We start from the raw sequence: 23,213 nt of genomic DNA, 5'->3' as shown, positions 1-23,213 counted from the left end.
TTGTGCATTTATTCTGCATTCTTGCTGGTCTGTATTTGAACTGGATGTTTAATGTTCGTTTTTTATGTTGTACATATGTCTGTGACCGCTTTATTGTACTTGCCTGTCTGTAAAACCAGACTCTCATTACTTTTGTGCCTTTCAGAGGTAAACAAGTTAAAGTTTTAAATCATATAGTCTTTTCTTGAAATTATACTAATAGCTTCCCACTCGGTTTGTTCTTTAACCAGGTTCTATGCAGGTGGCTCAGAGAGGAGTGGTCAGCAGATAGTAGGTCCCCCAAGGAAGAAGAATGCAAATGAGCTTGTGGATGACCTGTTTAAAGGAGCAAAGGAACACGGTGCAGTGGTTGTGGATCGAGCAGGAAAAGCACCTGGAGAAACCAGCAGACAGGTAGCGTAGGAAATTTTGACTTGGTGTATATGTTCTTTCATTTCTACCATGTTTACTTTTGTGTTATAACATCCTCAAAGAAGCAATTCCGTCTCAGAATTTTCCTCGGGCAGAAATCTGTAGTGCTGTTCGCTGTACTTATAAAATGGGCATTCAAAATAAAAGTAAATAGTCTGTAAGTTTACCAGACAAATTCATGGAAATGATTTCTTCTGATTGTGCATTTACATGGAGAAAATGGAAGAGAGGTGGGTTTGTTACCTCACCAGTATGTTTTATTTCAATCAACTTATCAGAACTGTACAAATAAAATTATAGGACCTACACAAGCAAAGTGAATGTTTTATAATCTTACTGGATTAATCTGAGTTACAGTATACCAGTCATTGGAATTTAGAAGATTTCAGAAACTGTTTTTGCGTAATGATTTATCCCTCAGTAGTTTAAAGGTCTGAGAGTGTAATGTTCTTTGGGTCTGATTAGAAAACGGTTTGTTTTCAGTAAGACATGGTGCAAAGTCACAAGCATGGTGTAAATGCTTATAAACATGAAACAGTGTATTGTCCCAAATGTAAATTGTTTTGGAATCTACAGATGTCCAAAATCATTTAGAATCCTGCTTTAAGTCCATGTCCTCTGATGTTGATCTGGATGATTTGAGTGCAGAAAGATAATGTGGGAAGTTTGATAGTGGCTGTGCTTAATCCATAAGAGTTTCACACCATTCTTGTAGTTTCTTTCAGATAATTAAATGTATAAATGCTTGTGATAAATTTATCCACATGACGCAGCTGATTTCTGTGGTTGAAGAATCTTAGTAGCATGCTCAAAGTATTAAGCACTGCTGTTAAAATGTCTCCGCTCTGCACATGTGTAAGAATGCATATTGTATAACTATTTTTGATTATGGTTAGAAATAATTTTGGTTAAAGGTAGTCTTGACTCTGAGTCTATTACAGCAAAAATTAAATCTCTTCCAGTTGTGATTGATGCAGTGTATACAGCTAACAGTGTGTGTGATTTTTTTGATGTTGAGACTAAGGTTGAAACAAAAGAAAAAATGTTTGCAGGTATCTGTTCTTTTCCTGGATGGAGACAAACACCTAGATCGGTGATGGCGAAACTGACACGCTTGTCAAAGGTGACACGCCGTGACATTTTGGGTGACACACCAGAGTTCACCAACACCCAAGTTACCAAAGAAACTGCTTTTGCATTCATTGCTCGTATGAAGTACATTGAATTATTTTGTGTCAGGAGCCAGTTCAACAACACTGCTGCAGATGTAAGGAAGTTATTCACATCGGACAGTATTTCGGTGTACTGTCTCGACAGAGTCTGCAAAGGGCAGTGCTGACATTGTTTTCTCTCCGTGGTTACACTTCTGCAAAGGGCAAGTAGTCTGCATTTTTAGGAGTGTGCTGTTTTACATTCCTCTCAACTGTCCCTCTTGATCCCTCCTAAAACTGGGAACATTTTACACTTAAAAATAATTAGATTTATAGACTTATTTTACTTCAGAAATGTATATTAATTCACTTTCATTTTTTCTGTCCATCTCAAATTAATAGCACTAGTAGTTTAAAACTGTCCATGTCTCTTATTTCTAGATTTGTCCCTGATTCTACTGAGATTTATCCCTGATGTATTGAGAGCCATGCTGGTTTTATTTGTTTTTTTTTTTAATTTAATGCTATTTGTTTGTTTGGCGGGGGGAGTGATAAGCAAGCAGAGTCAAGTTAGGCATTTTCTGAATTTTTGACACACTGAACCCAAAAGGTTCGCCATCTAGGTAGAAGAAATGTCAGTGTCACTACTTCTGCAGATGGGTAATTAATTCCTTTAAATGCATTTCCATGTGCACCTTCTCCCCCTTCCCTGCCCTGTACCCATGTATCTTTCTTAGCAAACCATCATTCGGATGGCTGATGTAGAACTTGGCCTGCATAGGCATTTAGAAAGGAATGTCCATAGACAGGGTTGCATAAGTTGTGTTTTGGGGTCAAGATACAGGCTAGAGAATTCCTGTAAGCGTGGCAGGCTATGTTTTGCACCAAGTGTTATAGAGAGAGTTTCATTTCCTTAGAGAATGACAGAGTATTTTATTCAATTTTATTTTATTTATCCTTTGTTGACCAGGTTAGTCCCACTAGGCAAATGGCCTCTCTTCAGGGGAGACTTGAGGTGGTATTTATACTATTAAGGGAAATTTGACCAGGGCATCTGGGAACTTTCTCTACTTGTCATTTTTGCATGTGGAACCCATTTTGCAGGAGCACTTACTCTTCTCCAGGCGCAGAGTTGGCCCTGAGAAACAGGGAAGCAGATGGAGAGAGAAGTAGATGATAGAGTGGTGAGAGAAATGGAGGCGAAAATAAATATTGAGACCAGAAAATGTGTGCGGGATTCTGAGGGGAAATTTCAAAGAAATCTGTTTGAACAATTGAGAGAGATATTTCCTGAGGGGACATTGATAAAATGCAAAAGGTGGATGCTGAGGCAGTCTTGAAGAATAGTGGTGAAGTGGAAAACGTATGCAGCAAAAGTAAAAAGACCAAAACTGGAGTAGCAGAAAGAGGTAGAAGAAAATGAAAAATGGAAGTACTTGGTAAGGATTCAAAGTAAAGAAGTCAAAAGAATGGACAGGTCTGAAGTGTGGGACAATTTAATAGCTTCACACAACATGCATTGGTGCACAGATAACTAGACCCAATAAATTCAAAACTTGCATCAGTGCTGAAGGAATGAGTGCAGTGAACCACTGGAGCACATTGATAAAAAAAAGTCCTTAATTGACTTGTACAAAAACTTCTTGATCTGAAGTAGGGACTTCATTTGTCAGCAACCTTTGGGTCTTGGATCCGACTTCGGATCCGAGCCGGCAACTTATTTTACAGCTTATGGATCCGAGCTCCTAGCTCCTCCCCTTACCCATAATCCCTTGCCAACCCTGATTGACCCCAGATCTAGTTTGCCGCTCTTAGAAGAGACAGCTGGATTTCAGAGCTCTTGGCGACTTTCAGATAAGTCTTGGAAAAAAAACTTGTTAGTACAGATAATCTTTGATTTCTTAAACAGTGTGTGTGTTTAGGATTCCCTTTTGTTAATTTTATTCATTTTTTTAGTGTAATTCCTCCCCTCGCTGGTTCATAGAGTGTGTGTGTGTTGCTTGTGATTTTGGGGCCTGGTGTGTTTGTGTAGTTATTTTTTCTAATGTCGGAGGCCCCAAAACCCTTTTTATCTAAGTGCACCGAGTGTGGCCATAAGCTTTCACTGGCGGATTGCCACACTCGGTGTGTTCGGTGCCTTGGGGTTGAACACCTGTCCTCAGGGTGTTCCATTTGCGCAGCATTCAACCCCAGGGCACTGAAAGAGCGGAGGTCGAAGTTGGTTCTGGCGGGACTTTTGCCCCCGGATCTGGCTTCGGCCTCCAGTACTCCCATGGCTCCTCCTCAGCCCTTGGTGGTAGCCACTCCTGCCCCCCTTCCCCTGGCCGGGACTCAAACTCCCACTAAGATGCCGGAGGAAAGGGAGGCCAGGAGGGAGAAGCACCACAAGCGGCGGGCCGAGGCCTCCGCTTCGCCCCCCCCCAGCTAAGCGGGCTTCTCCCTCCTCGGCTCCCAGGTCCCCTCCTCCTCTGATCCGATCCCCTTGCTTTTCCCTGGGACCCGAGGAGGAGGAGACCCGATCTCCGTCGAGGTCATCGAGGCGGCATTCCCGGCCTGCCTCGGTGGTCTCGTCTAGATCTACTTATAGTCTTTCTGATGCAGACTTGGACCGGATGATGAGAAGGTTCATCCACGCCCAGCTGCAGATGGGAGTGCTCTTGCCCCCCCCCCTTTCGGGGGGGAGCTCGACACCTTTTTTTGCCCTGATAGCGCCTTCTCCGACCCGCTTCCCGGGTTCGGAGCGTTTGAGCCGGGGGTGGGTCTGCGCCGACAGTACTGGGTACTTCGGATCCGACCCTGCCCTCGAGTCTGTCGGGTCCATCTTTGGAACCGACCTCTCGGAGCCATGGGCCGAGCTTCGGATCCGAGGGATTCAGTGTGCCTTCGGCTCCGTCCAGGTCGGAGCACACGGGTCCTTCGGATCCAGTGGCCTCTGCTCCGATCCCTTCATCGGATCTGAGTGGGAGCCGGCTTTCGGATCCCAGGGAGAGAGGCTCCCCCTCGGCCTTCGATGTAGTGGAGAGAGGGCTCTGTTGAGAGCATCTGGATCCCTGGACCTTGCATCGGCTCCACCCTGCACTACCTCTCTGCTGGGTCAGGCTTCCATCACCCGGCCAAAGGGACAGCCTGCTACGATGTCCCAGGTTGTTCCACTGGAACAGGATATTGCTGGTGAGACCTCCTCGGACAGTCCCCCCGAGGAAGTGCCTCGCAAGCATAAGTGTAAGAGGAGACACGTGGACTCCCCCGAGTCCTTAACAGAGGACACGGACTTGGATGAAGGGGAAGGCTCCCCAAGGTCACCCCCCCCCCGAGGTGGTCTCCTTTGGAGACATCATGGAAATGCTCAGGACTAGGGGGGGGGGGGGTCTGCCCCCAAGGCTTCCTCCGACGAGTCAGTGTTCCTGGAGGCATTCGAAGCAGGCCCGTCTACCTCTTGGGTGGCCCCTCCAGCCGACCCCCTGGTGGACCTTATCACCACCAGGGCGTGGAAGGAGCCAGACACTGTGGAGCCAGTCCCCAAACGCCCGGATAAAATTGAGTCCCCCTGCAGACCGGTCCCATTGGAGCAAGGGTCCCCCCGTTGATGCCATGTTGATGGCAGCCACGAAGAGGGAATTAGCTCAGGAGAGCCCCTCGGTCCATCCACCGAGCAAGGAGTCCCGCTGGATGGATCGCCTCGGGAAGTGGGTAGTTCAACGACCTTCTCCGTGAGGTCCCTGAACTACATGGCACATGTCATCAGGATGCAGCGAGATCTCATCAAAGAATATGCTGCTTCCCCCCCAGAGTCCATGTCGGCGGAGGACAAGCAGTTGTACTCCACTCGTATGGCCACTCTAAGATCAGTTTCAAATACCTCTATGCGGCTTTTGTCCCACGCCACAGAGGGAGCCTCTAGAGCCAGTGGAGCGGGTCTAGTCATGAGACGTCAGGCCTGGCTCCGACATTGTGACTTCGCGGAGCCCTTTAAGGCGTCCTTTGCGAATGCCCCCTTTGATGGTTCTGCCTTGTTTGGCAAGACCGTTCGCGAGACACTTGTCCAGAGCGAAAAGGACGGGAAGACGTTGTCTGCCGTCGGGAGTCCACTTCTCTGCTCCCCAGAGGTCCTTCTCCAAGAACCAAAAGGGGCAGAAGAAGATGTGGTTCCGGAAATCGCAACATTCCCATCCTGCTCCGGACAACCAGTCCTTCCGTGGCAGAGGAGGACACCGCCCTAGAGGCAGAGGGGCCCTGAGAAATTTTGGGTCCAGAGAAACTTTCTGTGATCGGCCCACGCAGCAGCCCTGAGGGGTTGCCCGACTGCTCCACTCTGGAGGCAGTCGGGGGGCGCTTCTCGAAGCACCTGGCGGCTTGGGAGTCCATTACGTCAGATCGCAGGGTGCTTCGTATCATATCCAGAGGTTTCAGAATCCCACTGCACCATGTCCCCAGACTCAAAAACCTCCCCGATGTACCACCCGATCAGAGGGAGGCGGCAGCTGCAGAAATTCAGCAGCTGCTAGAAAAAAGAGCCATCCAGCCCGTCCCCCCAGATCAACTCGGATTAGGGTTTTACTCCAGGTTCTTTCTGGTGCCAAAAAAGACGGGGGACTTGAGACCGATTCTCGACCTTTCACTCTTGAACCTGTCAGTAACCAAAGAAAAATTCCAGATGGCCACCCTTCAATCCATTTTCACCCTCTAGCGGGAGAGCGACTGGATGTGCTCAGTAGACCTCAAGGATGCGTACTACCACATTTTAATGGACAGACGATGCAGGAGGTTTCTCCGCTTCTGGCTGGGAGCCAGTCAGTATCAGTTCAGGGTCCTTCCCTTTGGTCTCACCACAGCCCCCAGGGTGTTTACCAAAGTGTTAGCAGTGATAGCGGCCCATCTGAGACTCCAGGGAATGCAGGTCTTCCCGTACCTGGACGACTGGCTCCTGTCCGCCCCAACAAGGCATCTACTCTGCGCAGCCATAAATCACCCTCTCCGGCTAGCTCCCCATCTAGGCATTACGATCAACCTGGACAAATCCTCCCTTGCTCCAACACAAGTGATAGATTTCATAGGGGCCAAACTAGATACGAGATGTCTGCGAGCGTTCCTCACTTCGGAGTGACTTCAAAACCTGAGACTGCATGTGCGGGCCATCCTCCAACTAAAAGCCCCACCGGTAGAATTGGTCCTGAGGGCGCTAGGCTCCATGGCAGCAGCAATAACTCTTCTTCCATACGCTCGTCTGAATATGAGGGTGCTACAGTGGACCCTTTTAGTCCAATCGTCCTTTCAGTCTCTCCCCCTCAACCATCCTATCTCACTCAGCAGGGCTTGCAGGAGGGCCCTCTTATGGTGGCTCCAGTCCCCGGACCTTCATACGGGACGTCCCTTCTGCTCGCCACGTCCCCTCGCCACGGTGACCACGGACGCCTCTCGCCTCTCGCCTCGGGTGGGGGGGGCATTGCTCAGGCAGAAACGGTCCAAGGCACGTGGAACGACACAGAGACCTCCTTGCATATCAACGTTCTGGAGATGAGGGCGGTGCTGTTGGCGTTGCAAGCACTTCAGAACTTTCTCCCCGTAGGAACTATTGCGATACAGACGGACAACATGTCGGTTGTCTGGTACATCAACAAACAGGGGGGAACCAGGTCCTACCCTCTCTGTCGAGAGGCCATGAGAGTGTGGGAATGGGCGATCTCCACCAACCGCTTCCTTATCGCAACGCACATTCCGGGACGGTCCAACATTTTGGCGGACATGCTCAGCCGCACTATTCTTTCCCCTTACGAGTGGTCTCTCAATTCCCAGGTAGCGAAGCGGATTTTTGCCAAATGGGGGCAACCCTGCTGCGATCTTTTTGCCACTCCCTCAAACACGAAATGCTCCAGCTTCTTCGCTCTGATTCCCCCCCCCCCCCCTCGGGGAAGCCCCGAGAGACGCTCAAGTGCATGCTTGGCCTCCCGGTCTACTCTATGCCTATCCTCCTCTACCCCTGATGCTGAAACTGATACAGAAAGCCTCTCGGTTGGGAAGCAGAATGATCCTCCTTGCCCCATTCTGGCCTCGTCAAACTTGGTTCCCTTACCTGTGGTCTCATCTGGTGAATCCTCCCTGGAATCTGGATCCCATTCCGGATCTAATATCCCATCCCTTAGGCCTACCGACCCTGAATCTGGACAACCTGAAGCTGACAGTTTGTCTGCTCCAGTTCCACTCTTAGTCAGGACTCCCGGCATCTCTTCAGTTAAAGCCATCTTGGTGGCAGCACATAAACCTTCCACTAGGAAAGTCTATCGCAGTAAATGGAAGCGTTTTTCCAGCTGGGCGGAACACCATAACATAGATCCCTTCACGGCTTCGTTGCCATCCGTCTTGGAATTCCTCACCGGACTTTTTCAACGGGGAGCTAGCTGTTCTACGGTCAAGGTTCAATTGGCAGCCATTTCTCATTACCATGTGGGACACGAGTCAGGCCCCTTGATGACTGCAAAATTATGTAAAGCCTTCCTCAAGGGTACCTTCCTGCTCGGGCCTCCTGTCAAGGAAGCTGTACCTCCTTGGGATCTATCATTAGTCCTTCAAGCCTTGACTGCCCCTCCCTTTGAACCAGCTGCCTCGGCCAAACTTAAATATCTTTCCTGGAAAACGGCGTTCCTTGTCGCCATCACTTCAGCGAAAAGAGTTTCCGAACTTCAGGTCCTTTGTGCGAAACCTCCCTACTTGATTTTTCACCAGGATAGAGTGTACCTCAGGACCAACCCCTCCTTTCTTCCTAAGGTGGCCTCAGAAACCAATATCAATCAGTCCATTAACCTGCCAGTTTTCTTTCCTAAGTACCAGAATAAAGGAGAATACAAGCTGCATTCCTTAGACATGCACAGACAACTGCGCTTCTACATTCATAGGACTGCTGGTCACAGAAAATCTGATCAGTTGTTCATTTCCTTTGCCAGATTCAATCTGGGTAAAGCTATTTCTAAGGTCAGCTTATCACGATGGATTTCACAGTGTATTCTTCTGGCCTATGAAACTTTGGGGAGGCCCACACCTCAGGGAGTACGGGCTTATTCTACTCGCTCCATATCTACTTTTGCTGCTTTTAGATCTAGAGTATCTTTGGATGATATTTGCTCTGCAGCCACTTGGGCCTCATCTCATACCTTTATCAACCATTATAAGCTGGACGTTATTTCCAGAGGGAGAGCATCCTTTGGCTCCGCAGTGCTCCGGAACATCCTTCCATGATGGCCTCCCAAGATTCAGGTAGCTGGGGACTCTGTCCCAAAGGTTGCTGACAAATGAAGTCCCTACTTCAGATTAAGAAGTTATGTACTCACCATGTAACGTTCCATCTGAGTAGGTGACTTCATTTGTCTGCAACCATCCCCCCCCTCCTTCCCCCTGGCCTTCAGAAGTCTATTATTGAATGTCCTTTCTTGGTCCCTTTCGGGACACTTTGGTCTGAGATTTGGTATAAGGGCAAACGTGATCTGAGGTCAATCAGGGTTGGCAGGGGATTATGGGTAAGGGGAGGAGCTAGGAGCTCGGATCCATAAGCTGTAAAATAAGTTGCCGGCTTGGATCCGAAGTCGGATCCAAGACCCAAAGGTTGCAGACAAATGAAGTCACCTACTCAGATGAAACATTATGGTGAGTACATAACTTCTTATTCCTTCATGTTTAAGTTGAAAAGCTTTTAGTGCCTCCTAAATTCAGCAACAGGACTTCATCAGAGCAACAAAAGGAAGTCCTGCCCACATCCACAGGTCAAAAACTGGATTCATCAAAACCGTGGTGCAGTTTTTAAGTTTGTTGGGTACAATTTAACAACTCCTTTGGGTTTAAAAGCACATGAGGTAAGAACATTTATAAACAGAGACATTTTGTGGCATTGTATTTGAGACTTTTTTCCAATGGAAAATTTTCGTGGAGAATATGAAAAAAGAGATATTGTAACCCATGGAATCTTTGTGATAAAAGCATTTAGCAGGGAAACAAAAAAAAATTCATAGGTGTGTACTAGGCCAATGGCCCAGGAGCCTTTACAAGCCTAGCCCATAGAAGTGCCCTGGCATCATGCCATTAGTTCCCGGTGCCTCTATCAAGTAGAGTCACTGGAGTGATCCCTGAGGTGAACTTTCTATTTCCCATCCAATCATCAAGAGTTCTCTTGAAAAGGGCCTGTGAGGTGCTCTGCTTGACATGTATGGGAAATCTATTCCAGAGCATGGGCAGTCTCTGGGTTATGAACCTGTCCCTCCAGCATGTTCTGTTGATTGTGGTAATGAGGTTGAGGTCGCTGGAGCGTGTGGTGAAGAGGGATTGGGATTTCTGTAGGTGTAACATTTCTAACAGGGCTAGGTCAAACATGGCTTTGTAAGTCAAGCAGAGATTGCCTCTTAATAGATATGAGACAGAGAAAAGCTGGAGTTTTTTTGAGTCTGTCCATGTAGGGCATGTGTTTAAGGTCTAGGATCTTCTTTGTGAGGTATTTTTGTGGCCTTTCCAGCTGTTGCAGGTGTTTAGTGCGGTACATGCCAAATGGGGCATTAATCTCGATGATTGGTCTAATGAGGGAATAGTAGAGAGAGATGATTACCTCTTTCTTCCTGGATGCAAAACCCTCGGTAATGAGATGTGCCACATAGAAGGACTTTCTGACCACAGTGGCAATCTGGTGGTCGAAGGAGCAGTTGCTGTCCACCTGTGTTCCCCACATCTCATTTATGGTAAATGTACACAGCTGTACTTTGCTGTCAACCTGTGTCCACACATCTCTTATAAACACCTTTGGTATTCAGTGGGCTAACATAAATGTGGTAAATACTGGGAACTGAGTTTTTCCCAAAAGGGAATGACTGTGCAATTTTTGCCATTAAGCTTAAGGCCATGGTTTCGACACCAGTCGCTGTTCTCAGTGAGGCCTTTCTCTAGGCTGTCTACATCACTTGGGGAATTAATGGCTCCCAGTTTGCAATCTTCAGCAAACTTAGTCAGCCAGAGTCTCTCCATATTGGCCTGGACTTCTGAGAAGTAGATGCCAAACAGGAGCGGACCTAGGATCGATTCCTGTGGGACTCCACTCCTGACTGGTCAGCAGTCTGACTTGGAGTCTGCTACTTTCACACTGTGGGTTCTGTCTGTAAGCCAGTTTGCAACCCACCTAGTGATATAGGAGTTGATGCCTAGTTTGATGAGTCTGTCAATAATTCCTGAGTGGGGAATGGTATCAAAGGCCTTGGCCAGATTGAGGTAGACTGTATGAACTGCCTTGCCCTCATACACAGCTCTGGTGACTGACTCAAGGAAGTCAACCAGGCTGAGCAGGCATATGATCTACCCTTCACACAACCATATTGTGTGGGACCCAGAGTTTGTAAATTCCCTATATCCTTGTTAATTAGGTCCATGATACGCTCCATAACCTTGCATATCAAGCTCATCAGGCTAATGGGGAGACAATTCCCAGGGTTTGTAGTCACTCCCCCTTTATGGAGAGGGATGACTGTAGCAGTGCGCCATTCTGTAAGGACAAAGCCTGAGGTGAGGCTGTGATTGAACAGGGCACACAGGTGCAGTGCCGGTTCACTTTGTAGTTCATGTAGAACACACCCAGGGATATTGTCGGGTCCCATGGAAGCTGTATTCTTGGCCTTGGACAATGAAGCTTTAACCTGTGCTGCAGTAATGCTGGGTGCCTGGCATTCTTCCAGTATTGTGATTGGTCCTTGGGGCGAGGTAAAGTTGGCACTGAATCTGTAGACCAGTATGTTGGCAATATCTGTTGGCTCAGTATAGGAGGGTACCATTGTGCAGTAACTCGGAGCAAATCTGAGTGTTGCCATGGAGATTCTTGATATAAATGTAGGAAGGCTTTGTGGTTGTTTTTAGTGTCTGCCACAATTCTGCTTTCATAGCTAGCTTTAGAGGTTTTGATGAGAGATCTCAACTTTTTGTTGAGGCTAATAAGGGAGTTTTACCAGTCTTGGGACTTCACCTTTTTCTGCAACAGTTTCTTCCTTCCGTTGTAGAGTTTAATGGCAGGGGACCACTAGATTGGCTTCCTTTTATTGGAGGAGAGCATCTTGGTTCTGTTGGATATCGCTAGTTCCATGCATTTATGTACATGTTCTTACAGTGCATTGGTATATGATTTGGTAGTCATGCAGCTATTTTCCATTGGCATGGGTGCCATGAAGTTAGCCACCTCTGATTTTAGGAGTCCAAAGCCAGCTTTGGAGAAGTTTTTTATGGTGGTTACCTTTGCTGGTGATATGGGTGAGATGCGGATTTCCATGGTAATTAGTTTGTGGTCAGATCTAACCAGGGAGTAATTGACTATTGGTGTTGAGCAACGGTTGCCCATGTTAGTAATAACTAGGTCAATGATGTTTCTTCCTCTATTGGGGGTAAGAATGAGCTGGTCCAACGCATTGGAATTAATGAATTCCAGTAAATGTTGGGCAAGTGTTTTGGTGCATGAGTAGTTTTCCCAGTTGATGGAGGGGTAGTTGAAGTCACCCAGTATGAGTGTGTTGGTTTGGACCCTAATAGTTTCCAGGGTGCTTAGGAAAGTGGAATGAGAGTCTTGGGACATGGTTGGGGGACCTTTTGCAGGCTACGACCTGAATCGCCGTCTTAGCCATTGTTAGTTGTACCTGAAGTAACTCAGATGCGTTATGCTGGGCTTACTACTCTGGAGGTGTGCATATCCTTTATGAATGTGGAAACACCAACGCCTTTGGAGCTTCGGTCCATTTTCTGGGGCCGAAAGGTGTGGAGTGAATTATAGCCTGGTAGCGCAGGGGTGCTTTCTGCTGCTTTAAACCAGGTCTCCGTGACAGCACAAATGTCTATGTTCTCCATTTTGAGGACTGCTTTGAGCGAGTGCATCTTGAGATTTATTCTTTTAGCGCTGAGGAGCACAACCCTGAGATTGCATTTATTTATAGCTGTTACGGTGGTAATTTGTTCTTTGGAACATCCCCTAAAAAGGCACTATAGGGGTGGCAAGAGCCTTAGCCAGTATCCGGAAATCTAGGGGAGACAGATGCAGGCCATCTCTGACAAAGCATCGAGGTCTGTTAATCATGTCATCCCAAGCAGACCAATACTGGATCCCCTTAGAATGACACCAGAAACTTAGCCAATTGTTGAAGTCAATCATTTTCTGCTTGTACTGTGATATAATTCTGGGTGACGGTAGGATGCTGTTCAGGGCTAGGGTCATACCTGCCTGGGCCACATAATCTGAGAGCTCCTCCATGTCTCTCTCCATGTAGTCCAGGGAGGTAGTCTCTACTCATTCACACCCACATGGACAATGATAGAGTCCTACTTGTACTTGTGGAGTGACTTGAGTGCATGTGTTATGCGTCGAATCCTGGCACCCGACATACAGCTGACTCTTGCCTTCTCCTTATTCAACCTAGTCAGTGGGACATCGTTGTGCCTCACTATTGAGTCACCTATGATTAGTGTATTGGGCATGCTGTTTTGCCTTAGGGGCTTAGGTTGAGGGGCACACTGTGTAGGTGAGCTATGTGTCTTGTGATTTGTGCTGTGTTGTGGTGGTCGAGTGCGGATCTGATTTGGAGGTCTCTGCTGTTTGAGTAGATTTCTGTTGAGAGCCTCCAGGAAGGTGGGTGTGTGGTTTGTGTTTTTATGTGAGAGCTGTGATGGTGGGTGTTCTGGAGGATTGTGTGTTCCATGTGGTATGGTGCAGGTGTTGACCTTCTCCTCTTGACCAGCTATTCCAGTCTTGGCTGGAGAGTGCATGTCTTACAGTTTGGATATATAAGTGCATCTCTCACAAGTTTGAGTGCTGGGAGGTAAGCAGAGAGGGTTGTTTGTGTACATGAGGCAGTTGTTACACTGCCTCAGAATGTCCAGGTTCACCACATTAATAGGCGAAAGCACAGGGAACTGACCTTTAGACATGCCAGGAGGGATGGTCATTAAGTACTGGAGCTCTTTCCTTATAGGACATTTAGTGCTTTTAGCACTTGTGTTCTACAATAATTGCTACAAGAAACCAGATGAAGTACTAGGTGAATAAGCTAGTTAAATGCAAGAGAGAAGAGAACTAGCAAGATCTAAGGGACAAATTGAAAAGTAGACTTTCTGGCACTGGTAATAGTTTACCCCAGGTTAGTGGCACTGCACGGCATGCAAACACGGGCTTTTAAAGCGGAAAGGTGAAAGGGAGCTAAAAACCACTCCTGTTGTGGTAGATAGGCTACCTAGTGCTTACCAGTCCCACTGATAAGCTGCGAGGCTTCCCTCTAACACAGGGAACTCAGAAACTATAATACAGTAAATCTGTATCTGGATTACTCTAGTAACAGGAAAGGCAGGAAAACAAGCTAGAACTTTTTTTTTTTTATGTAACAGTAGCAAACTGATTTAAACAAATTAACCAGTAAAAAGGCTCAAAACTGAGCCCTGTTCCAGCAGTCTTCAATCAGACAAGCTCCAGCTGCACTCTCCTGCCACTAGGGTGCAGGGGAACCTTCTCCAAAAAAGATGGCCTGGATTAGTGCTCAAGTTATGCAAACAAAGCTAGATTCAGCAGGTCTGAATCTAGTCTATGCTACAGCAAACAAGGCGCACCAATTTCAGAAAGCAGCAGTTCAAATAAGCAGGCACAATAAGCCTTTAACCAGAAATTCCCAGTTCAGAAGGGCAGAGTCTACCCTCTCCTCCCACAAGAGTGCAGAGCACAATGTACAGTTTCGAACAGAGATAGAAAAGAGAGACTTTGAAAGGACATTTGAAGTAATGGAAATAGAAGAAAAAATAGATGAGAAAAAATATGGAGAACATAGAAGACTCTGGAACATGCTTCTCAACTGTACATATTTTTGCAGAATGTCCAGATTTTTGCCTCATTTCTGGTCTGTTCCTCATAAAAACTGTTTTTTTTTTGTTTGTTTTTTTGACAAATCACCGGGATTATCTAATGATTAAAATCACTAAATAATGACATGCGTTTGAGTTTGACTTCATATCAGTCAGAAAATGCATGCTAACACAAATCCTATTATTCTAGCAACTTTCTAAGTTTGTAAGAGCAATATTTAAAATGTGTCCCTATTTTGAGGCCTTTGTTCCCCCATTATGTCAGGCTTTGTTCAGATTTCTTGTGTTAAGTTGAGAGGAATGCTATGGAATAAGTGATGAAAAAGATATAAATTGGGAGGTAGTAAAAGAAAAGAAAAATTCTATTGGTAAAAGAGTAAAGGACAGAAAAGAAAATGTAAAAGGGATAAGTACAAAGGAAAAAAAATGAAACTAATAAAAAATAACGTATACAGCTAATGATTCAGGGGATGGTATAATGGTTAAGGTGTTTGACACACAGGCGAAAGGTAGTGTTTGATTCTAACCTTTTGGAGGCAAATTGTCTAGGCTTGGAATGCCCTATTAAGAAAGCTATCGTAGTAATTAACTATTAACCTTTAAAAAACTGAATCTAAGGAAAAGGGAAAATGAAAATTTTCGAGTTTTCTGTAAATGTGAATAGTATTAAGAATATAGTAAAAAGAATAGGGATTTTGGAGTGGTGTAATACATGTGATGTAAATGTTAATTATAGTAGAAGAAAAAAGAAGCTTATGTACTCACCATTCCATCTGTTTTTGTTCATTTTCATTCTTCAGCGAATGGGTTCAGATCCACTTTGGCCACTTTCTACAGATTCTAGGATCCGAATCTGAAGCTCGTCGCTGACCAGTAATGCCTTTGACCAATACAACACCTCAGATTGTGTTTGCTGCTATTATGCATATGTAACTATACATATAGTGATATATTATGATTAGTATTCTATGATACCAAAGTGATGAAGGATCGGGGGCTGAAACAGGAGCTATGGTTCCTAACAACTCTTCCATCAGATCTCTCCAAGGGTTAAAGATAGGAGAAACTGGGAAGGAAGTTGAGGAAGAATGAAAATGGAGAACACAGATGGAACATTATGGATGAGTACATAACTTTTTCTGATGATGTCATTTTCATTCATTTCTCAGTGAATGGGACAGAGTCACCAGCTACATTAATCTTGGATGGCCTTCGTGGTAGGATGTTCTGGAGCACCGCAGAACCAAAGGCAGCTCTTTTTCTAGAAATGATGTCTGCTTTATAATGTGCAATAAAAGTGCGAGTATTAAACCAAGTGGTAGCTGCACAAATATCGTGAATAGAGGTTCTAGCCCAAAAGGCTGCTGAAGTAGACACTGGCCTGGTTGAATGTGCCTTCAGTTCTTTAGGCAAGGGTATACTTTCATGGAATAAATTAATGAAATGCAATCTCTTATCCATTTAGCCAGGGTAGGTTTTAGAAACTGGTCATCTTCTTATATTAGAAAAGGAAGCCAGTAGTTCAGATTTTCTGAGTGTTTTGGTTCTGTCCAGGTAAAAACTCAGTTGTCTATGTACATTAAGAAAATAAAGGGTGCAGTTGCCTTTATTTTCAAGTTTAGTGAAAATAACTAGCAAGTTGATGGTCTGATTGATATTGGTTTCGGAGGCAGTATTTGATAAAGAAGGATTTCTGCATAACATAGCTCTGTTTTTGTGAAAAATCAGATATGGTGGTTTAAAAGAAAGCACTTGGAGTTTTAGACACCCATCCTGCAGAAGTTATAGCTCCCAGAAGGACAGTTTTCCAATAAAGAAACTAGAGATCCACCTTAGCTGATGGTTCAAAAGGAGAGTGTAATAAGGCTTGTAAAACCATGGTGAGGTTCCTAGGTGGTGTGGGGGGTCCTTTATTGGGAGGTCCAAGTAAAAAGGTACCTCTAAGAAATGCTTTACAAAATTTAGATGATGCTAAAGAAGATAGTACGAGATGGCTGCCAGTTGAACTGTAATAGTAGAAAAACTTGTTCCGTCCTAGAAAATTGAGGCAAGGAAGTGTAGAATTGCTGGAAATGGAGCAGTGAAGAGGTCTGATTGTTTTTAATTAGCCCAGATAGCGAATCTTTTCCGTTTGCTCTTGTAAACTTTTGTAGTAGAGGCTTGATGAGAAGAGACTAAGATTTCTCAAACTGGAGAGGAAAGCCTAGAATGGCTAGCTATCATCGGAATTGAAGAAACTGAGGTCAGTTTGAGTCCTGTAGTATTTGGGTGAATATGGCAAGATGGGTCTGGACTGGGATCCAGCGTCCAAGGAGGGCTTAAGTGAGACCAAAGGAAGGGAGACCACACCTGTCGAAGCCAGAAGGGAGCAATGAAGATTATTCAGTGCTTCAACCGAAGTGCTTTCTGGAGAAATTTGGTGATGAGAGGCAGGGGAGGCAAAGCGTACAGGAGACCAGAGGGCGAAACATGGACTAGAGCATCTCTCAGGGACACCAGCTACAGTAATCCCAAGGAGGGATAAGGGCAGAGAACCTACTGCATTTGTTGTTGAAGGGGGATGTATGCAAGTCGCAGCAAGGTTGAACCCACTTTGGGTGATCATGTTTGCCACTGACTGCTTGAGAGACCACTCATGAGGCATGAAGATGGTCCTGCTGATTTGTCTGCTAGGCATCTCCTTGAAGGCATTGTTGCCTAAGTGCTAGAGGTGGATAAAGATTTTAACTGCATTTGGTTTTCTGTGGTTATTGCTTTATCTTTTGCTTCAGTTGGCTATGTGGGTTTAGAATGTTGGACTTCCCTGGTATGTGCATTGCAACTAGAAAATGGTTGGAAGATGTCACCCATTACCAAACCCTCATTGCTTCTCGACAAAGGGGGGAAGGATCTGGTTCCCTCCCTGGTTGTTGATGTACCAGACTACTGACTTGTCTGTCTGTATTCGTACCTAGAGGGAGAAAGCTCTGAAAGGCCTGCAACCCTAGAAGTCCCGCTCTCATCTCTAGGACATTGATATAGGTTCATAGGTTGGTACTAGGCTATCAGCCCTAGGGCCTATACAAGCCTAGCCATAACAATTCCCTGGCCATTTCTTCCCACAAAATTTACTTCCATGGACCCCTGTATAGCAGGGTGACTCCTATCTCCCATCCAGTCGTCAAGGTTCCTTTTGAAGAGGGCCAAGGAGGCGCTCTGCTTGATATGTATGGGCAGTCTATTCCAGAGTATGGGGATACTCTGGGTCCGGAACCTATCCCTCCAGCATGTTTTGTTCATTGTGATGACAAGGTTTAGGTCCCTGGAGTGTGTGGCTCTGATGGATTGGGATTTCTTTCTGATATGCAGAATGGTCTCTAGTAATGACCACATGCCTTTAACAGTCTGTCCTAAATAATGTCCCCTCCTCCACCCACACCCCTACTGGGAGGCGTCCGTAATCAACGTGGGGCTAGGTGGAAGAATAAATGGATGACCTAGGTCTAACTCCTGGGAGTGGACCCACCAAAGAAGAGAATCTCTGCACACTCGAGACAAGTTTATGGGATGATTCAAGGGATAGCTATGAAAGGACCATTGCACCACTAGAGTCAATTGGAGAATTTCATGTGTAGGTGGGCAGTGAGAATCAAAGTTATTGTAGCAGCCATTGAACGTAGTGCTTTGAGAACCAGTCTTGCCGTGGGCGTTGGGATGGATAGGACTTGCTTGACATGAGTCCTTAATGTACCAATTCTGTCCTGAGGCAGAAAGGCTAGACAACTCACTGTGTCTATGCGAGCCCCTATGAAGTCTGTTACTTGAACTGAATAAAGATTAGATTTTTGAATGCTGATGGTGATTCCCAGTGAGAGTGCGCGATGAGGCACATCTCTCCCTTTTATTAGTAGATGCCTGGTTAGTGCGTTAAGGAGCCAGTCATCTAAATAGGGAAACACTCTGAATCCAAGCAGTCTCAAGTGAGCTGTTACCACTACTTTACATTTGGTGAACACCCTGGGGAAGGGCAGGGCTCTGAATTGGTGATGACTGGCTCCCAGCCAAATGTGCGGATGTCTTCAGGAGTGCCTGTTCTTTTTAATGTGATAGTACGCATTTTGAAGATCGAGCACATCCAGTCATTTTTCTGAAGAAGGGGCAGAATGGAATGAACAGTAACCATCTGGAATTTGGAGTTCTTTACAAATTGATTCAGATAATTTGTTTCTAAAATTGGTCTCGGATCCGCTGCCTTTTTAGGCATAAAAGAACCTTGAATAAATACCAGATCCTGTCTGGTCTGGAGGTACCCTCCTGGATGACGCTTTTGTCTAGCAACTTTGCAGTTTCTTGAGCTGCTAGTACTGTCTGGATGGAGCATCGGGGGGGAATTTTCTTTGGTTTTAGTGGGATTTGTAAAAAGGGAGTGGAGTATTATCTGGATATGATCCTTTGTACCCAAAGGTTTTGTTATGGCTAGCCGGGCTTCTTGGTGCAAGGATAACCGCTCCCCGATTGCCTCCAGAGAGGGACAGTTGGGCAACCTTTCAGGAATGCTGGAAGGATCTGTCTGAAAAGGAATCTCGAGATTCTTGTTTCTGCAGACCCCCTCAGCGACGTGGGTGATGTCTGCCATTATAATTTCTCCCTCTGCATCTGGGGGAGAAATCTCCATGCAACTCCTGGAATGGATCTTGACCTCTTGAATAACATTCACTTACTCCACCACGCTGGTTCCTGGAGAAAGTCTCTGTGAGGGTAGAAAAATGAATTCCAACTACAGACTAGGTCTTTTCGTCCTGTTCACTCCGGGAGAGTGTCTTTCACAGTGGCTCAAAACAAAGATGATCCAGCAAAGGCAGGCATTGATGAATGATTCTTTGAATGTTTCCGCAAAGTCGTACAACCACATCCAGGCATGTCTCCTTATGGCTGTACCTGAACCGGCGGCTAACCCCAGAGGTACCTTCTGCGGCATGCGAGATCAACCTCATGGACACATTTATAATAGATTGTAGGTTGGCCACTCGTGAGGAAGACTATTTCTGATCCTCTGCAGACAATGGACCCTGGGGCAGAATTAGAGAGTTCCTTTCTCAAGTCCCTTTGTAATCTGGTGAAATGTGCCAGATAGTTCAGTGATTGCAGTGTGAAGGTCACTGACAATAAACCCATTTCCCAAATCTGTCCAAAGCCGCAGACTGTGTTAGGGGGATGGACAATTGGAGCTCTGTTCAGCAAGCTGCTTTTTTCTGACTGCTGCAACAGCCATGGCATCTACAGGAATCTCTTTTGTCTAGTGTAATCTGTTGGAACACTTAAAGTTCTGTCTGGGTGTTTTGGGATGGGTTCCATGGAGTCCGGTTCATTCCATGTCCTGTGGGGAGACGAGGTCTGTAAGGTCATCGGCAGAGAGGTAACCCAAGATGTAGATGAGCAAGATCCAAAAGCTTCCAAAAACACAGACGTCTCCTGGAAAGTAGTTTGGGAAGACCAACACCACCTTTTTGGCAAAGGATCTCTAGGATGTCTCTAAAAGAGACATCATCTGGTGGTGATCTGGGGGACCATTCCCCCTCATGGAAGTCAGTGTCCTCTGTGAGGAATTCATGTGGAGAATCCAGGTACCTCCTCTTGCACGTTCTCTTATGAGGGACCTCCTAGGTGGGAGGTTATGGGGAGGTATTGGAAGAGACAGAGTGCTCTATGGATGTAGCTGTTTGGAAGCCCTTCTGGGCTGGCTGTCCCTGAGGTATAGGATGAGAGCCCAGACACAGGATCCAGAGAAGGAATAGGGTATGGATCCAGAGAATGGAGTGCTGACACTACTCTCTGCTGAGAATACCTTCTCCATTACCTCAAAAGCAGAGGGAACCAGAGAAGCCAAGGGCAATCCTCCTGGAGCAGACAGTCCCTCAGCTCCCCTGATTTCCCGCTCTAAAGGAGGAGCCAGAGCTGAGCTATTAAGCGCCAAGCCTCCAAGAGGAAGCAACTGCTCTGAAAACGTCAGTCAACCCCTCAGATCTGACGCTGATGCTTCGGCTCAAAGAGACGTCATGCTTCAACAGATTTCAGAGCTGACCAGGTCAGGGAAATAGTTGAAGCAAGAATATCTTTCGGATACGACGTATCGACTCCTGGTGCCCTCTGATCAATCGGCTCCAAAACTTGTAGTTGGATCTGAAGAGAAGTATTGACTGGTAGAAAGGCAAGTTGACAGCTCACAGATCCAGTATAGGACAGAACTGGCAAAACCCCATCTGGATTTGTGTTCTGAGGAATTTCTTCCTCATCCTATCCCCCTCTGCTTCAGAAAGACTGAGAGAATCTGATGAAAGAGGACATGGAGGGTGGCCTTGGAGAACGTTTTAGGTGTTTCTTGGAGAAGTGAAGATCTGAGCCTTGGCGACACCGGATGTTCATCGTGTTACCCTGCTGCAGTCATCACACTTGGGTTATCCTGCCGTCAGGTGGTCCCGCAGTTGGCCTGAATTCCAAAGTCTTGGTCCGGCGTCGGTTGCTGTCGCTTCTTCCCTGACGTCAGTGCGCCAGGGGGTATATAAGAGGGATCTGACGCCATTTTCTTCAGTCTTTCTTGCCGCGCGGTGCCCGAAGCAGAAGAAGTTTGCAAGTGCCGGTCGGGCCGACACCTGAGATTTTCGATTCGAATTTCAGTCTGAAGTCTTCAGTAAAGCTAAGTACCCCGTTGGGGAACCTTTTCTTGCCTCAAGTCCGATGTCAGAAAAAGTTAACAGTTGCATTTCTTGTGGGAAGCAAATACCTCATAAGGATTTCCATTCCCATTGTATTCCTTGCCTAGGCCCAGACCACGACGTCACAGGTTGTCGGTTTTGTGCTAGGTTTAATAAAGGAACTATCAAACACTGTTTTGACTTCGCACGACATTACTTTGGTAGGAAATTTAATTAGATCATGCCGTCGGAGCAGCTGACGACCGGCATGCATAAAAAACGCAAGGATAAGGACAGGCAGCCTAGGAACAAGCCAGACTCCGAGGCCTCTGCTGGACCTGTCGCCGGTTCTCCGGTTTTCAGTGAGGCACCTACGCAGCCCCTGAGGACAGCAGAACTGGAACCCCAGACAGCTGCGGATGCTCAAGCGGAGTCTACTAGGCCTAAGCAGCCATCTTCATTAGGCCCTTCCGACACCGGAGCACAAGTAGACCCCGGTGCAGTGGAAACACCTTCGGTTGCAGAAGGTGTCTTCAGACCGACTACACTCACCATTAAATCTTATGCTAAGCTTAAAACTCCTTTAAAACCAAAGAAGACTGTACATCAGTCTACAGTTCAAGGCCCCATGCCTAAGAAACAGATGCTTAAGATGGCTGAAGATTTGATTACCCTAATCAGGGGTTCCCATCCCCCTCCTGATAAAAGACCAAGATGAGAGGAGGATTATGCTTCCTCCGACCAGCTTTCAATTTCCTCAGATTCTTCTGAGGAACAAGATTACACTTTTCCACCGTATGAAGACTCTGATGCTGAAGACTCTATTCCCTCAGCATCTCCCCCTGAAGATTACTCCTTTGGGGAAACTTTACATACCATGAGGGAACATTTCCACTGGGAAGGCCAGGACTATTCTGATTCTAAGAAAAGGCACCAAGAGTTCCTTTTACTACCCCAGCACAGACCTCTGGCTATCCCTCCAGTTTTAGATATTATGGATGATGTTTACTTGGAGTCTAGTCTAAATCCAGACTCTCTACCTCCTGCTCCAGCCAAACCAGACAGATACTACAGAGTACCTGACTCACACAAATTCCTTTATAAAAGCCCTGTGGCTGACCCAGAAACAATTTCCCAGGGTCCTAAGGGAGCTAAAACTTCTATGGCTAAAAATCCTGTGCCCTCTGAAAGGGATTCCAGAGCCCTAGATAGATGGGGAAAGAAAATATACACCTCAGCAACTCTGGCTATGAGAGCATTAAATTGTCAGTTTCACATGCTGAAATATCAGCAATTCCTAATGTCTCAATTAAAACAAAAAATGAGCACACAGACTGAACAGTCTGAATTCAAGGAAATGCAGGATCTGTTGCATGCAGCTGAACAGGTGGGAAAACATACTTTACAATGCGGATTTGATTCATTGGAAGCTTCCTGTAGAGCAGCTGTTACTGGCTCTGTCATACGTAGATATGCTTGGTTAAAAGAACAACCCCTTCCTGATCATGTTAAGCAAAATTATTGGATGCACCTTTACAGCAGGATGTATTACTTGGTGTCAAAGCAGAAGAGGTTTTAAAGAAAATGGAGGATAAGGCAAAGTCTATGCAGACGGTCAAGGATTTTTTGCAGGTACAACCCCCTCATTTCAGCAGAAATTGACCAACAACAAACTGGCCCTTTCCATCTTCTGACAGATCAGAGGGACAAATACAGACACCCAAGGGGCAGATGTCAGTCACAAGGCCCTTACAAACCTCGCCAATGGGGTACTGCTACCCAGAAAGGAGGAGAAGACAGGCCCCAAGCTAGCAGAAGACAAACACAATGATTCAATCCTCAAACTACCAAGCAAATCTCTCCTGGCAGCTCCCTTTGGAGGAAAATTAGCATTTTTTGCAGACAACTGGCACATCATCACAAAAGACAAATGGGTCCTAAACATTGTCTCTCAAGGATACAGATTCCACTTTCATACCTTACCAAGGATAAAAGGAATGCCAAACCTGCCACCAAATCAATGGGCAGAGGCACACAAACAAATTACAGCTCTCATGGACATGAGAGCCATTCAACAGGTACCTACACAGGAGCAAGGACAAGGATTTTACTCGAGACTCTTTCTAGTCCCAAG

At 46.1% G+C, this 23,213-nt stretch overlaps 1 protein-coding gene across 1 annotated transcript in view; it reads left to right on the top strand.

Annotated features, from left to right (window-relative positions):
• NSFL1C (NSFL1 cofactor) overlaps positions 1 to 23,213 on the top strand; it is a 565,621-nt gene that overhangs the window by 224,017 nt on the left and 318,391 nt on the right. Inside the window, exon 4 of the mRNA XM_044090438.1 lies at positions 231 to 393. Within this exon, the coding sequence (XP_043946373.1) occupies positions 231 to 393 (163 nt within the window). The remainder of the gene's footprint in view (positions 1 to 230; positions 394 to 23,213) is intronic.

This window comes from Protopterus annectens, chromosome 12.part0, assembly GCF_019279795.1.
Source record: "Protopterus annectens isolate FY-2018-M chromosome 12.part0, PAN1.0, whole genome shotgun sequence".
Taxonomy (NCBI): Eukaryota; Metazoa; Chordata; order Ceratodontiformes; family Protopteridae; genus Protopterus; species Protopterus annectens.
This window is presented reverse-complemented; position numbering and strand designations above follow the sequence as displayed.